At 45.3% G+C, this 14,204-nt stretch overlaps 1 protein-coding gene across 4 annotated transcripts in view; it reads left to right on the forward strand.

The window, feature by feature from the left end:
• The first annotated feature begins 274 nt into the window (after window positions 1-274).
• LOC1281199 (nephrin) overlaps window positions 275-14,204 on the forward strand; it is an 84,905-nt gene continuing 70,975 nt past the window's right edge. Inside the window, exons 1-2 of one of the 4 annotated variants that reach the window (XM_061643908.1) lie at window positions 275-627; window positions 8,581-9,190. In XM_061643908.1, coding sequence (XP_061499892.1) covers window positions 9,040-9,190 — 151 coding nt within the window. In that variant the 5' untranslated portion in view covers window positions 275-627; window positions 8,581-9,039. Of the gene's footprint in view, window positions 628-1,697; window positions 1,717-8,580; window positions 9,191-14,204 lie in introns of those variants that run through there. The other 3 variants (XM_061643909.1, XM_061643911.1, XM_061643912.1) reach the window with 3 other exon arrangements.

The raw sequence follows: 14,204 nt of genomic DNA on the forward strand, positions 1-14,204 counted from the left end.
CGCTTGCTCTTTAGTACAAACCAGCCGGTTGTACTAAAAATCGGTGCCCGAACGCCGAACCCGAAAATCCGAACAATCCTGCCCTACCGCGGGAGCAAACCGCGTGAGAGAACCTTCAAAACCGCCCGCAACATCATGGCGCACGAGAGAGAGAGAGAGAGAGAGAGAGAGAGAGAGAGAGAGAGAGAGAGAGAAGAAGACAGCTCGGTTCCGCGCGAGAGCATGCCAGCCGCATCAACAGCAGGCTGGGTAGCGCCTGCAACCAGCAGCATCGGGACGGGTCGCGACCACGGCACACGGCAGTGCTGTTTAAATGCTGACGCGCTTCGGTTCGGGGTTTCGGTACGGCGTGCGTTTCCCGTGCCAAGAGTGCGCATACACACGGGGTGGCTAATTTAAGACGCGTTAATCGAACCGCGTACTTGCGTGTACGTGTGTGTATATGTGAGAGAATGTACGTGTGCACCAGTTTGGAGTGAGTTTTTTTTTTTAATTTGTTTGCTCTGCTAATGGAAGTTTTGGTGCAGTTTATGTGCATGGTCAGTGCAAGGACGAAAGGTTTCAAAAGATCGAAGCCTAGCCTAGTGTCCAAGGATGTTGCGAAAACGTTCTTCGTTAACCGTAATGGTGAGTTTTGCGGCTAGATGGATGTGGGGGAAATGGTGCACCAGCATACCGGGTTTGCAGGAAGCAGTTGTTGATGCGAAACAGGGTGGTGAAGTGTGTCTTGCAAAGTTAAAATTATATTATTTCAGGCATTTAAACTTACCGTAATGTGTCGCAATGCCAAAAATAGAGCGAGAAAAGTTAAAAAATACAATCAAAATAAGTGAAACAGTATGCATGTTCCTAAGGATAAACATATGCAAGCGAGTTCAAGGGAACTACAGTTGTGTGCCGTTATACATACAACATACTGTTTTCTTAACAACAACAACAACAACAACCAAAATGCATGGTTGTGTACGTCGTTCACGCTCGTTCTGCTTTCGAATTCAATTACATGATTGATTAAATTCATACCACATGAAGGGTGAATGGAGGGATCGATCGATTGGCGTGGAAATGGTGAACCACATTGCAGACAAATTGTGACGCAAAACAAACCATACAGTATAAGCAACCTGTATGCAACCGAAGTACCAGCAGTACGCTGAACCTGCGCGGAATTCAAACTCATCTCAGGATCTCAGGATATTACAGTTTTCCTGCATGCGTGTATCCATGGTTTAGCTGAAACGCGTTAAGCGCAAACAGCCAATAATATGGTACGTGCGCTGGTGTTGTCTGTGCTACCAACTGTTAATATCCGGCGAATGATATGAAAATAAACGAATATTAGTTCAATTATCATAATCCAGTGTGTGTATGCTGTGCTAATCAATTCACTGCTACTGTGTGTGGGTGTGTTTGTGTTTGCATCAGTGAGTGAAAAGTGTACAGCTATACGACAGCTATTGGTGTGTCAATTTTGATGAAAAATCATAAATAATGCCATTCATCATCTGAAACGGATGTTAATAGTCTGCACTGTACTGTTTGTGTTGTACCTTTTTGTCCAACCATCTCATCAACCGTGGAATTAATCTGCTCAACTGTTCATGATGATAAATTAGTTATGCATCATCATCATCATCATCGCAGTAAAGCAGACAGTATTGCAGAGAGAATGGCCTCGTGCAGTTAGCTCATCGATGATACCTTCCTGCTTCATAGGTCCGTGTGTGTGCGTGTGTGTGATTGTGATAAGCGTTGCAATGTCCCGGCTGGGTGAAATTGATTTAAAAAAAGCGTATGCAATGCATCATGATATATGGCCAATATATGGATTAACATGCACCGGTGGACTGTGCTGTGCTAGATTAAGTGAAAACGCAAGAGCCTTATCGGGCCCAACAACCGAGGATTAAGTGATGGAAAAGTGATTCGTACTATAGAAATTTCTTTGAAAAGCATGCATGTTTATCGGCAAATTAATCGGCCGGTGTGTTTATTTTTTTGTTTTGTGTTGGAACGAAACGACCGTTCCGCAGTCCAATGCGCCCACACACCAATTTCCAGCGTTAATTTCCATATTTATCGCTGCAAAATGTGTATTGGAATAATCGGGCAACAACGAGGTCAGCCAATATTGCCCTACCAGGAATACATTACTCGAAAACTACTCCAGCGTGCATGATTGCGGGACGTTTTTCCCGACTATTTCCGGCAACGAATTAATGCTCCGAAACGTTAAATTTCGGCCAACAATGATATAGGCCGGGAGTTACATTATGCAAAAGCGGCATCGGCGGCGATGAAGCCTTGTGCCGGAGTGAAAGAGCCAGCGTAAATCACGCGCCCGATACAGATCCTCCCGGAAAGCTCTTAAAACACACCTAAATAATGTCTTAATCGGTAGCTTTTGGGTCCCAACGTGCTTCATCTGATTTGTGTTTCGTGAGCCCGTTTGTTAGAAAAAAGGGCCCACACTGTTTGATTCGAACATTTGGACAAATACGATGGTGGAAAAAAAGGAATCAGATTAGTAAGAAATGTGAGGTTAAGGGTGCTGGCACAACTTTTCCCTGTTTTGGAGCGAGTCGCTCACATTCCTAGAACGGTGTGTAGTACCTTTAGCCGATTGCAGGTTGCATGCAAATTTCTCAAAGTCCCCGCGCTTGAAGGGCCAGTTTCTTGGAAAGCTTACCTCGTTCACATACACACCGTTCGCGGAATACATAAATTGTGCGCTTCCTGTGCGCTCCTGGAATTTGCCCGACCGCCTAACGACCGCGTGGCTGTAACCGGGTCCGAGGGGGTGTTGAAGATTAACCGAGCTTTCCGTCCGCCAACTTCACACTTACCAACTACTTCTACCCTTTCCGCTTACATGTTTGAAGTTTTGCTTGCATGAGCACCCACCACCACCACCACCACCACCATTCAAGGACTAAAGGTTGAGGTGGTTGGGGTTTTGTTGCTCCCATTCTCCCGACTAGCGTGCATAAACCATTGGAGTTGAAAAATAAAAAAAAACGTTCAGTGCAAATAAAAAGTCCTGGCAAAAATAGTACAAATGCTCTCTAACAATCGATGATAAAACCAACACATCGGAAACAGCTTTCTGCAGCTCTCTGTCCCTTGCCCTCTTTCAGGTACGATGCAGCTACACTACGAGAGCTGCGAAAAGCATACAACAATGCAACAATGCAAAAAGTAGGCCATGACTTGCACATGAGCGCTGCAACCGGGGTTGCAGGAGGTGGTTGGGGAAAATGGTGTGGGAAAGCTTTTAAAGGGATTATGATAAGATTTATGAAGCGATTTTACGCACCGGCAAACACACCGGCGCTGATGCCTCGTGACCTCGTCGTGAACTTCTCGACTTCTTAGTGGAATATTGAATTATCCAACAGAGCACGCAATACGAGGAACTTGTGTAAACCGACCGGAGTAGAGAGGCATTTGGAGCTGTTCGAAAGAATGTCTCGTGGGTCGAGAGGATGCAAACAATTCCAACTAGCATTATTTATGTTACACAAGTTCATAAAGTCATTGGCGTTGTTTTAGATATTACCAGAGACTGCAATAGAACGGCTAATGGTGGCATTGTTTGAAGAAATCTTACATCAAACAATGTTAACGAAACGACCTGGCAGGCACGTTTCACAAGTATTTGCAGTAAAGTTTGCTTTTTTCAGCTGTGTTCGTATCAAATTGAAAACTCAAACAAAAGTGAAGCGAGGATGAAGGGTAATATAATCTTTCGCCCCACCTCTTTTGCTCGAAAACTTTCAGCGAAAAGTTGCAGTTTTCCAAACGTCGTAGAAAACTTAAAGCTTAAAGCCGAAACCACTCTTTCCACGCACGAGTGGAAGCGCTGTTTCGAGCGCAAAGTTTCGATCCGTTCAAAAAGCGTCACGCCAGCAGCAAGAACCCGATTGACCCTTTTTTCCCCCAACCCCAACCCCGATAACAAAATAACCCCACACAGTACGCACCTTTAAGGCTGATTCAATCATTCAACCCGAACGGCGGAACGCACCAACACGGCCAGCATCACTTCCGGGCAGAGAGCTTGCGCCTGTCCCTTTCCTACGCTTCCCGTGGCATGGTTCCGTCCCCGCGTAGGCAAGGCTTTTCCGCATTTGTTCACCGAAAAGGGGAAATTGTAAAATTTGCGGTAACAACTTCCTCCGCCGCTGCCACATAAACCACACCGTCACCGTCACCACCAACCGGACTCAATTTACAAGTTTTCTAGGTTGCCCGCGCAAGATCGTTGGGCGGCTTGGGTGGAAAGAAGGAACCATTGGACGGTATGGGATGAATTTCCGTTTCTTATGCCAACAAAAAAAAGGGGGGCAGTAAATGCGAACCTCCAAAGCAGCCGCAAATGAAGGTTCGACCGGTTGGGCCCAATCGCCCGGTAAGGTGTCCTTCTGCTTCTGCCGTTGTTTTTCACTTAGCGCGCTAGCGCCCCTTTTCGGTGAGCCAGGTCGGACATCAAGGTCGGACGTTGTTTTTGGGTGGAACCGCCCGTCCCGAAGATGAAAACCGCAACGCAATCGACCTTTTCTTTGGCATCCTTCCATCTGCTGCCCCGCTTGGAATGGCCAGTGTGGCATGGAGAGCCTCCTCTAAACCGTACGCCGTCACAGTACCCACAGCCATTCTCAGCTCACAATTGTAGTCAGAAAGTGAGGTACAAAAAGGAACCGTGCCTTGGGACGTATGCAAAGACGAACGCTAGCGAAAGGAGCATTTTCTCACTCACAGTGCGACGGAAAACGTCTTTAAGCCTGTTTGCCTGCGGCCCAGTGGCTTGAGGAGAAGATCCTTGAGAACCGTTTCATTTCCCCAGCTTCGGCAAATAAAACCACAACCCGGTGACCAGGTAGCCAGGCCAGGCTTTGAATGATAGACATTTTAACTGCAACCAACCGTGGGCATTCCGTTCTACCAAGCCCTACTAGAAAGTAAAGCGCACCTGTAGCAAATTGTATCATTTCCTTCCCCATGTATATTTTGTACCCTGTGCACGTGGTCGCATTTATTTGATGATTTACTCGTTGCCTCTGTTCCGCCGGCCGTTGCGCACTGGTACATCCGCAATGGGGAAGGTATCCATTTTATTGTTTTCGCTTTTTTACGCAAAAAAGTAGCTTCAAAGAGGAATATTACAGCAAACAAACAGTCGGCACTGGGAGGATCTCTCTCTCTCGATGAAGCAAACAGGAAAACCCAAGGACAGCAAAATTGTTCTCTAAACAGCAGCACGTGCGCTGCGACATGAAAAAAAAGCCACGAAAAAGCAAGCAGCCAAACAATAAAGACACCTCTCCAAATCATCAGGACACGGTGAGACAAAACCTCAGATGAACCTTATAAAATATGGAATCAGCGCGAGAGTGAGAGAGAGAAAAAGGTGGCCAACAAACGTACCTACGAAAATAATTCACATTTATCTCTCTGTTTTGGGTTTTATGAAGCAACCCTCGCCAGGACCTCGCCGTGTAAATTGCCGGAGAAAATAAAGCCAAAAGTTCCGTGCCAAATTTAATGCGGGCCGCGTGCTTCCTTGCTCTTCCCGCCAGGCTGCCCTGCCCGAGCCCAACCAGTATGGCTTACGGAACTTTCAACGATTTGCACGCTGCTTTAGTTTTATTCCGCCCGCGTTGTGCAAATAGCATTCGCTGCCACACATCCTTCCTTCTCACACATCTCCTCCATCCGTAAAGCTCCGTGGCGCACGGTGCCGGCAAAGCTCGGTAAGGATTATAAATTAAAAAAGTTTTCCACCTTTAGCGTGAGCGCGAAATTATACGCGAATGCTTAAATGGTTTTAGATTTTGAGTGGTTGATGAAAACTGGGAAATGTGTGTGTGTGTGAGAGAGAGAGAGAGCAGAAAAGATGGGGCAAAACAATGCATCGTCTTTCTTCGAATTCACTTAGGCAAATTAAAAACGTATCGCCAAGGCTCAGTGTTCCGCTTGTGTTTGTGATAAAAATAACGTTCTCTTAATGCCATTCAAAATTGCCATCCGCGTCCGCGTGTGGTTTAGTAATGCGCAGGAAGCTGAGCGCTGGCTGGCTTGCTCGCCCCACACGAAAGGGACCGCAGTTTGCAGTTTGCACTAATCCACTCACAATCGAGCAACAGCCGTGCGAGTATTTACGCTTAATCCGGTTTGGTTTCGGTAGCTGTTGGGAGCTTTTCCTCCTGTGGGAAAGGAGCGAACTGGAAAGGTGAAATTTTCCAAAGCGAATAAAAAATTAACCCCAAAGCTGGCGGAAATCTTCACCGAACGTTTAGCGGCTTGGGCAATGGAGAGAGAGAGAGAGAGAGAGCGACACGGGCCAAGATTCCAGTAAGCTGACTTAATCCTTCGGGCGCTATCACTTCGCGCTACCCAGTGGCACTTGCGGGAAGGGAAAGGGAACCGACGACGACGAAGCCGTACCACCAGGCACCAGGGCGGTGATGTTCTGTGTGGTCACTTTCGTTAGAACAATCCACCAACCACTTGCCAAACGCTACCGTATACACACACACACACACGCTCTAAAGCCCTCGGTTTTGGTTTGGATTGTGAGGTGGAATTTTTATTTAACTAGAAGCACCAAAATAAAGAAAAGAACAAACCGCGGGTTCGCCATAATACACAGGGGGAACGAATGTTGAGTGGATTTTTATAATAATGTGGATGTTTTTTTCTTTCTTTCAAATTTGGTTTACCGACCAACTCCAAGCAAGATAAAAATGGCAGACTGGCAAATCCAAGCTAAGCTTACAAAGCTTTTTTCTCCCTCAACTGCTGGTAAGCTACCATTCTTTAAAAAAAAAGTCCATGTGGATGGAGAGCTTTATTTGGAATGGGGAGACTTTTTTGTGGCGTTTTTTCTTTACAATAAATTACTCCGCCAGACATGTTTTACATGGTGTAATTTTTGTGTAATGGTGTTTTTAAGAGACACCATCATCAATGCGGTTTGATTTTGCAGAAGAAACACCGCCACTGGCACATGCAAACAGAGTAGTCTTTCCTGAATCTTGCATAAACCATTCCATGTACAAAGCAAAGCAAAAGGCACATAATTTCAGCGACTAACAGTAGCAAAACTTTGGCATGATCGATAGCTCGTTAAATGGCATCGTCCAGCTAGCAATGCCCTATTATTCGCACCCCATAATTACGGCCAGATAAGAAAAATAGCTCCATCTCACACACACACACACACGCGTATTCATTTTCCCCTTACGTCACAGCCGATCAATTATAATTAACTAATCAATTACCGTACTCCCACGGCATCGAATAAGGTGTTCATTGCTGCTTCCCTCTCGCAGCACCTAACTAAAAGACCAACCAAACATTGGCGAAAGTAAAAGTTTCTCCTCGGTCGTCCATCCTCACCGCCCCTCAATCTCTTGGAGTTGGGGTGTTGGTCCATTAGAGCGAAAATGCTGCCTTCGTCTTATTAGTTTCCACAAACGTGTCCGCTTCCCTGAAACACCCTAAACGGTTGCGATACTCACAGTTTTCCTTCACTTCGCTAAGCCCCACAGAAAGGGACGGATTATTGTCATAATCTAAGGAAGTGAATTAATAAATTTCGCTCACCATACCGTCAGTTGTGGTAACGTGAGACACTGTTTCACCACCTGCCGATGGACAATGGTCGGTGTGGAAAAAGTGCCCCGTCCAGATTAAAGCACGTAAGAGGAAAAATTGGAAAAGTTTCACCAAAAACCAAACAATGTGTTTTTCTTTCCCATCTTGGTTTCCCGCTTTCCCATCGTAGTTGGCGAAGCTAGTGAGGAGGGGAAATATTTCAACTCCTCTGCTGTACTGGACTGAGCTGACGTCCAAGGGGATGAATATGAATTCCGGAATCGGTAAAAAGTGAGCGAAAACGAGTACACAAAGACAACGGTGACTACAAAAAAAGAAGCACAAACTACAATAAAGCCACGCCAAAACGGGATATCGATGGTTGGGAGCAAACGGTTGGAAAAAAGTGCAAAATTCTTTGAGTGTTTTTCACACACACACAAAACAAAGTGAGGAAAAATGCACCGACAAAGTTATTTAAATAACTTCCCACAACTCCCAAAACCCAGCTCCGGTGCCATCCGGGGAAGTTAATCAAACCAGTGACAAGCGGTTCTATTGCTGAGCAGGTAGGTAAAATGCACCAATAAAGTGAAAGTGAGACCGGAAGCTCAACAAAGGTTAACAAGTGAACAAAGAAGATGCTGGAAGGAAGGAATGTTAGAAAAGTGTTTTTGTTGTTTTGTTTTGGCCATGACTTTGACAACATATTGGAGTGAGACATTCGATTTTGGTCCTTCGAACCGGATTCGTTGAACTAATAAAGTGATCAAGCTGGCGGTTTCGGATGGCAAGCTGTTAATTTCAGGTGTTTCCCCTTCGCAGGTCCGGATTTGGATCCGTACAAGGAAGTGGCAGTACGAAGTATACGTTTGTGGTTTCGTGGTTGCAGTCAATCGTACTAATCGTTACAGCATCCAAGTACCCTGTGCTAATGCACCAACCTTTTTCTTTGTCTCTCTCTTCCCTTCTTGTTTGTAGCATAAAGAATGAAGAAAAGTGATGTGAAGTGTCTGAAACTGCAGGTCAGTTTGGTGCATGAAAGATGATACCAGTGTGTGTGTGTGAGTGTGTGTAATTGATACAGAGAAAATCCTCTTTACCGCTTTAACGTGAAAGAAAACAAAGGTAAACGCGTTGAAAGGTGGAGAGGGGTGGGGAGAGCAGGTGCTAAGTGATGCAAAACCCTGTACCAATGGCTGGTGTTGTGTTTACACTGTGTCTTCTATTGCATCGTTAGAATTGTGAGCTTGTGAGCGTATACTTTTCAGTTTCTTTCGTTTGCATTATTCTGTGAAAAGAAACGAAGTGAGTTTCCAGTCGGGAAGTGTATCACTATTCACATGCCACGTTCAAGAAGAAAAAGAAAAGTGTCCAGTGTGAGTGATTATTAGTTTGGAAAAGCACAAAAGATAAAAAAAAAATAATACAAATCCCAACATGGTGTCGTCTGTGGCCGGGCCGGTTGCCACAACGCTTCGACGGTGTTGTGCAAAAACGCTACCGGCGGCGCTGCTGTTTGCGCTTATCGCGCTTTCCGGAAGGATAAAACCCACCGCAGCCAGCAGTTCCATCATTGGCGACGAAAATGGTAAGTGATTTCATGTTTTGACAGGTCAACCCAACCCAAGCAGCTAGCACCTGGATATGCGGGGAGACATTATTCTTACGATAACGCTTTTACAGCGCTAACCCGTCGCGCTCTGCGTTGGAACGAAATTATAGGCAAAATAGGGAATGGGGATTTACTTTTCCTCTCCCTCTACTTTGCATATGATTGTGTGCCAGTTTTATTACTTCTACATTTTAATTACAATCTCGCACGCAACTGAACCAGTTGAAGCCAGAGCCGAATCGGTGCTGCCCTGGGCCCGAAAAGGGGAGCCGAAAAAACACATACACCCCTATGCTCCAATATCAAACGCTAATCCATCATCCCGAAAAGCTGTGTATGGGTGGGTATAGCTTTGTAGCGGCCGTGTGTGTGTGTACTGCTCTTAAGCTTCCTTTCGACCCAACCAGCCACAATCCGATTGAGCGCCGATTATTGGTGCCAGGCATGCCAATATGCAATTACAGAAAATCATACGTCAGTCGGCGCAAAGCAGGACGATAATCTGCAACCGGAGCGTGCTGGACGGAAATCAATAACGCCTCACAGAGGTCATGGTTGGAACCGTCATGTCAGCTGTGTATGTGTGTGTGTGTGTGTTTGTATATTCCGCTCAAGGTAATACTGAGTATGTTAATTCCGTTTTGTCCTAAAAGGAAAGGAAAAAGAATCAGTTTAGAATTTCCGTTTGCAGGATTAAATTGGAAAACTTATTCATAACAGCACACAAACAAACAAGCACCGAAATGAAATCGAAATACAGCTCCAATTACTTTCTGACGGATGGAAAATTAACTGGAAATTGCTTCATCGGTGCAACTCCCGAAACATTTATTCGTTCGGGCAGAAAAGAGCTCAGCGATTCTTATCATCCGCCACTAGCGCTATCGCAGCAAAGCAATCTAAAAATCGTTGCCTAAAACAACGATGTAATAATAATGCACAACAGCAAAACAACGGTCCCTTCTGCTTCCTTTCCGAATCTGCCCAGATGGATCAATGTTTTGAAGGCCACTGTGTACACACAGCGAAGGAATGGGGGCAAGGCAGCAAACTAACGTCTAAGGATCAAGACTAAGGGTAAAGCGCTTCGCTGACGTACTTGGCAGAGCGAGGCGATCCAGTGCGGGACTGTATTCTGCAGGAAGGAAGAAGCAGAACAAAATCACTCGCTGCCTTGCCGAAGAGATTGTGTGTTTGTGTTCTTACCTTTCTGTAGGAGGTGGTTGAAGTGTGTCTGTTTCTTTTTCCTCGTCCTTTGTTTTTACCTCTCTTGCCAATTCGCATTGAAAGCAAACAACATAACGCCACACCGAACGTAACACGTTCTGCCCTGCTGCACAGCAATCTTACTGATAGCGATACCAAAGGACGAAAGAAAATGAAGTTCGATTTTTCCGATCGAATACCGTCTTCGGTGCGGAGGGAGCTTTTCCGCCCCGCATGGCCAGCTATCTAGCCTAGCTGCGAGTGCAGGATAAGGGGGTTTGTTTGTTTGTGCTAAGCGAAGAACTTCGCCAGTCTTCCCCGTGTTCGAGCTGCCGTCGTTACATTAAGATCGATGGCAACGTAATCGAAAGATAATTCCCTTTACTGGATTTATTCTCGGTCCGTGTGTCTGTGTGTGTGCGCATGGCCACTGGACACTGCACTCCGAGGGGTAGGAATTAAGCCTCAGTGAATGATATCGATTCACAAGGACGAATGAGGTCTCTTGCAATCATCGCACACACGTAGACTAGCAGTTACGTCCGCAAGCGAAGAGAAAATCGATCCCTGCGTTGAGTGTTCGCTGGAAGGCTTATCCAGGATAAAAATGGGTAGGATGGCTTTTTTCGCCATTTCTTTCCTTCCAGCTCTACAGCGGCGAATGCATCAACACGTTAAGGGAGGGAAGGAGATTTTCGGCGAAGGCTCGCGAACGGCTGGATCATGCCCTCTAAATCCCGGGCCTGTCATCTTTTCGATCCAGTTTTATTTCGTTGTTGCTGTGTCTGGTTTGCCCACGTTCGCAATCGCTTTGTTTGATTGTTTTTGGAGTATGAGAAAGGCTTTGCGGGTGTGTCTTTCATTTTCAAATCCAGCCGTTTGATCGTGTGCAATTTCAATTCGTTCGTTTTCAATTGTTTGCATCGAGGCCAATTACAGGATTATGTTTAATTGACCTACCAAGCCTACGGATCCGTTCAAATGTGGAATCAATTTAAATGTGGATTAATTATCAATCAAAATTTTGATTATCATTTTAAGATTAATTGCTCATAGTGCATTTCAAATTTGAATTTATGAAACAGCGTATCAATATTGCCGGCAAGATAATATTTGTTGATTGCATAAGCTATCTCGATTGTTCGTTGTAAACCAACTCAATCACAGGGCAGTGATAAAACAAATGGTGGATAATCGGACCGCCAATTAAAACATTGTAATCCCAATAATAAAAACCCCCGATAAACCATCGCTCTTCGTTCGGATTAATTGATTAGAACAAAGCGATTCTGTCCGTCCCTGGTAAGGCCTTTCGAAGACACCTGCGCCTGCGATCGTTCGCTTCACCTTAAGCTGTCATTAAAGTAGCCTGCATCCCATCATTTCACTCGCGGCATCTCGGTATCACATCGGAATCAAACGAGATGCCGCCCGTAAACATCGACCCATCGGCAGTAGGCGAAAAAGTCCCGGCGGAGAAATGGCCGGTGAAAGGGGTTTCACCGCGCGCTGCTCTTCGGTTGAAGATGCGGTAAAAGAAAGCAGCGCAGCCTCCTCCCCGGACACATCGTAAAATGGAAGCCCCTTGTTTCCCTTTCCTTCACACAAGTGCTGTGTGAGAACTTTTGTGCGCGAGCCGACCGAATGTCGCTCTCCCGACAGGGCAAGATCAAACGGGGTCTCCTTCGGCAGACGGTGGTTCGAAGAGAAGGGACCAACCAAAAAAAAGGAGTAAGAAAAGGGCAAAATCGAACCATTTATAACCGTTTGATATGAATGAGAGGCAACTGCTTGCTCGCTGTTGATAAGACGGGGACAGACAACCCCTGACCGTTCCGTCCCTGGATATAATCGATGAATTGGCTATTGGGGAGTGAAAAAAGTGAAAAGGCACGCAGGGGAAGCGATTGGTTCAGAAACGGTAAGCAAAGAACAGACAACAGGCAACCGGACCCGGCCCTTCCGGACCGAAACGTGTCAACAAATCATCATCGTTTCAAACATTTCCATCAGCTTCTCGTGCATTCGTCGAATTCGTTCGTCTTTTGCTCCGAACGCCGTGGTGTGTGCCGTTTTCTTCAAAGCGTCAGTCGGAACCGGCCGGAGCATTCCAGTTCTGTGTTTTTTTTATTTCTTTAGTTTTATTATCATTTGAAATCGGTTTCCATTCCTATTCGCTACACTGCTACACCAGACAGGTTACGGGCACGGAGAAAATTTAATCAACAACCTTTAGAGTGATTTTTATTGATTTCCTCCTTACAGTTCCCCACTTCTTACGGAGCAGGGTTTCGAGCAGTAAAACAAAATTAGAATCTCATCTCGCTTGCAAGACATTCCAGTATCCAAGAGAATAGACCTATTTATTCGTAGCTGAAATGTGAGCAAGTAACTATTTATGTTTAGTTCTTGGAAGGGTTTTTGGAATCTTTAACGCTCGTCAAATTCCCACTTGCCGGGAAAGACCCACAATTGATCCCAAAAAATCGACCGAGAAGGTGTTGCGATGCGTAGGTTCGTTTAATTCGGAACCCTTATTTAGACCGTACAATAGCATCAACGGCGTTTGACGTTTGACCACTCGCGTTTAGCCCGATTTGTTCCCATAATTCTTATTATAGAATAAGCGTTTCGGTTTCGATGTCTGGGAAGATCGTCATGTACTGTGATAGAGCCTGTTTTTTAAAGATTTTAAATCGTTTAAAAAAAGCCTTAAACCTAACACGGTGAAGCAACCTCCACACGCACGTCCATGCCCCATATTATTCATGCACAACGCAGTCCTCCTTCCGAACCCCAAAGTGTATCGATTTTGGGTAACGAAGTGTGGACCGCCGCGTGCGACAGTATCATTCGGTTGAAGATGGAGATCGAAATGAAGTAACCTTCCTTGAAAAGAGAAAAAAAAAAACAACAGCTACTAGACCGGACATGCCAACAAAGACGAACGTTAGACGGTTAGAGTCGTGGTTGATGTTTTTGTGTTTGTGTATGTATGTGTGTCTGCTGTGTCATAAATTATGTGCCCGGCAATTTATATTTTGCCGCATCCCATTGGGTTCGGGTCCTTTTTTTTTTTGAAGGATCGTTTTTGTTCTGTTTTATGTATATATCGGGGCCAACTTTTCGCCAAACTACCCTTCAAGGTGGTCGGTAGGATCGATCTTCAGTTCATCAAGCCAGATCTATGTCAATGTGGTATGGAAAAAAAACACGCAAAACTGTGCTTTAATGTGCGGCGAGAAGCTACGTGGACCAGACAAATAAGCTAAAGATGAGGAAAAATACCAAAACCAAGCCGCATCGACACAAAAGGAGGAAAAGATTTCGCAATCATCATCATTGGAGGGTCCGAGATCCACACATAACTCATCACTTTCAGCTGGAAATGTGTAAGCGATGGTTTCATCTACCGTCATAAAAGCTTCACAGCTGTCACCTGCATTAAATTGCCACCATCTTGGGTGGTTTATGTACGGTCACACCTTTGAAAAGACTCTCTAATGCCGCTACGCGCCCAGCACACACCCAGGCGAAGAAGTTGAGCTATTTGGTTGATGTACCCCTTTTCCTCGGACCATAACGTTAAGCCGCTTAACGCCAAAACATCAATCGGTTGGAGTTGCTTCACGATTGCGGTCTTTGTTCTTCAAATTAAACGCAATGTGGCCCGGGATTGTATGCATGACTCAGAAGACGAAGAAGTGTTCGAAAATCCCAAGTATTAAAAATGGCTATTACCATATGTCGATAAATGTTGGGACCATTTAAATTATATCTCTCA

This window comes from Anopheles gambiae, chromosome 2, assembly GCF_943734735.2.
Source record: "Anopheles gambiae chromosome 2, idAnoGambNW_F1_1, whole genome shotgun sequence".
Classification (NCBI taxonomy): domain Eukaryota; kingdom Metazoa; phylum Arthropoda; class Insecta; order Diptera; family Culicidae; genus Anopheles; species Anopheles gambiae.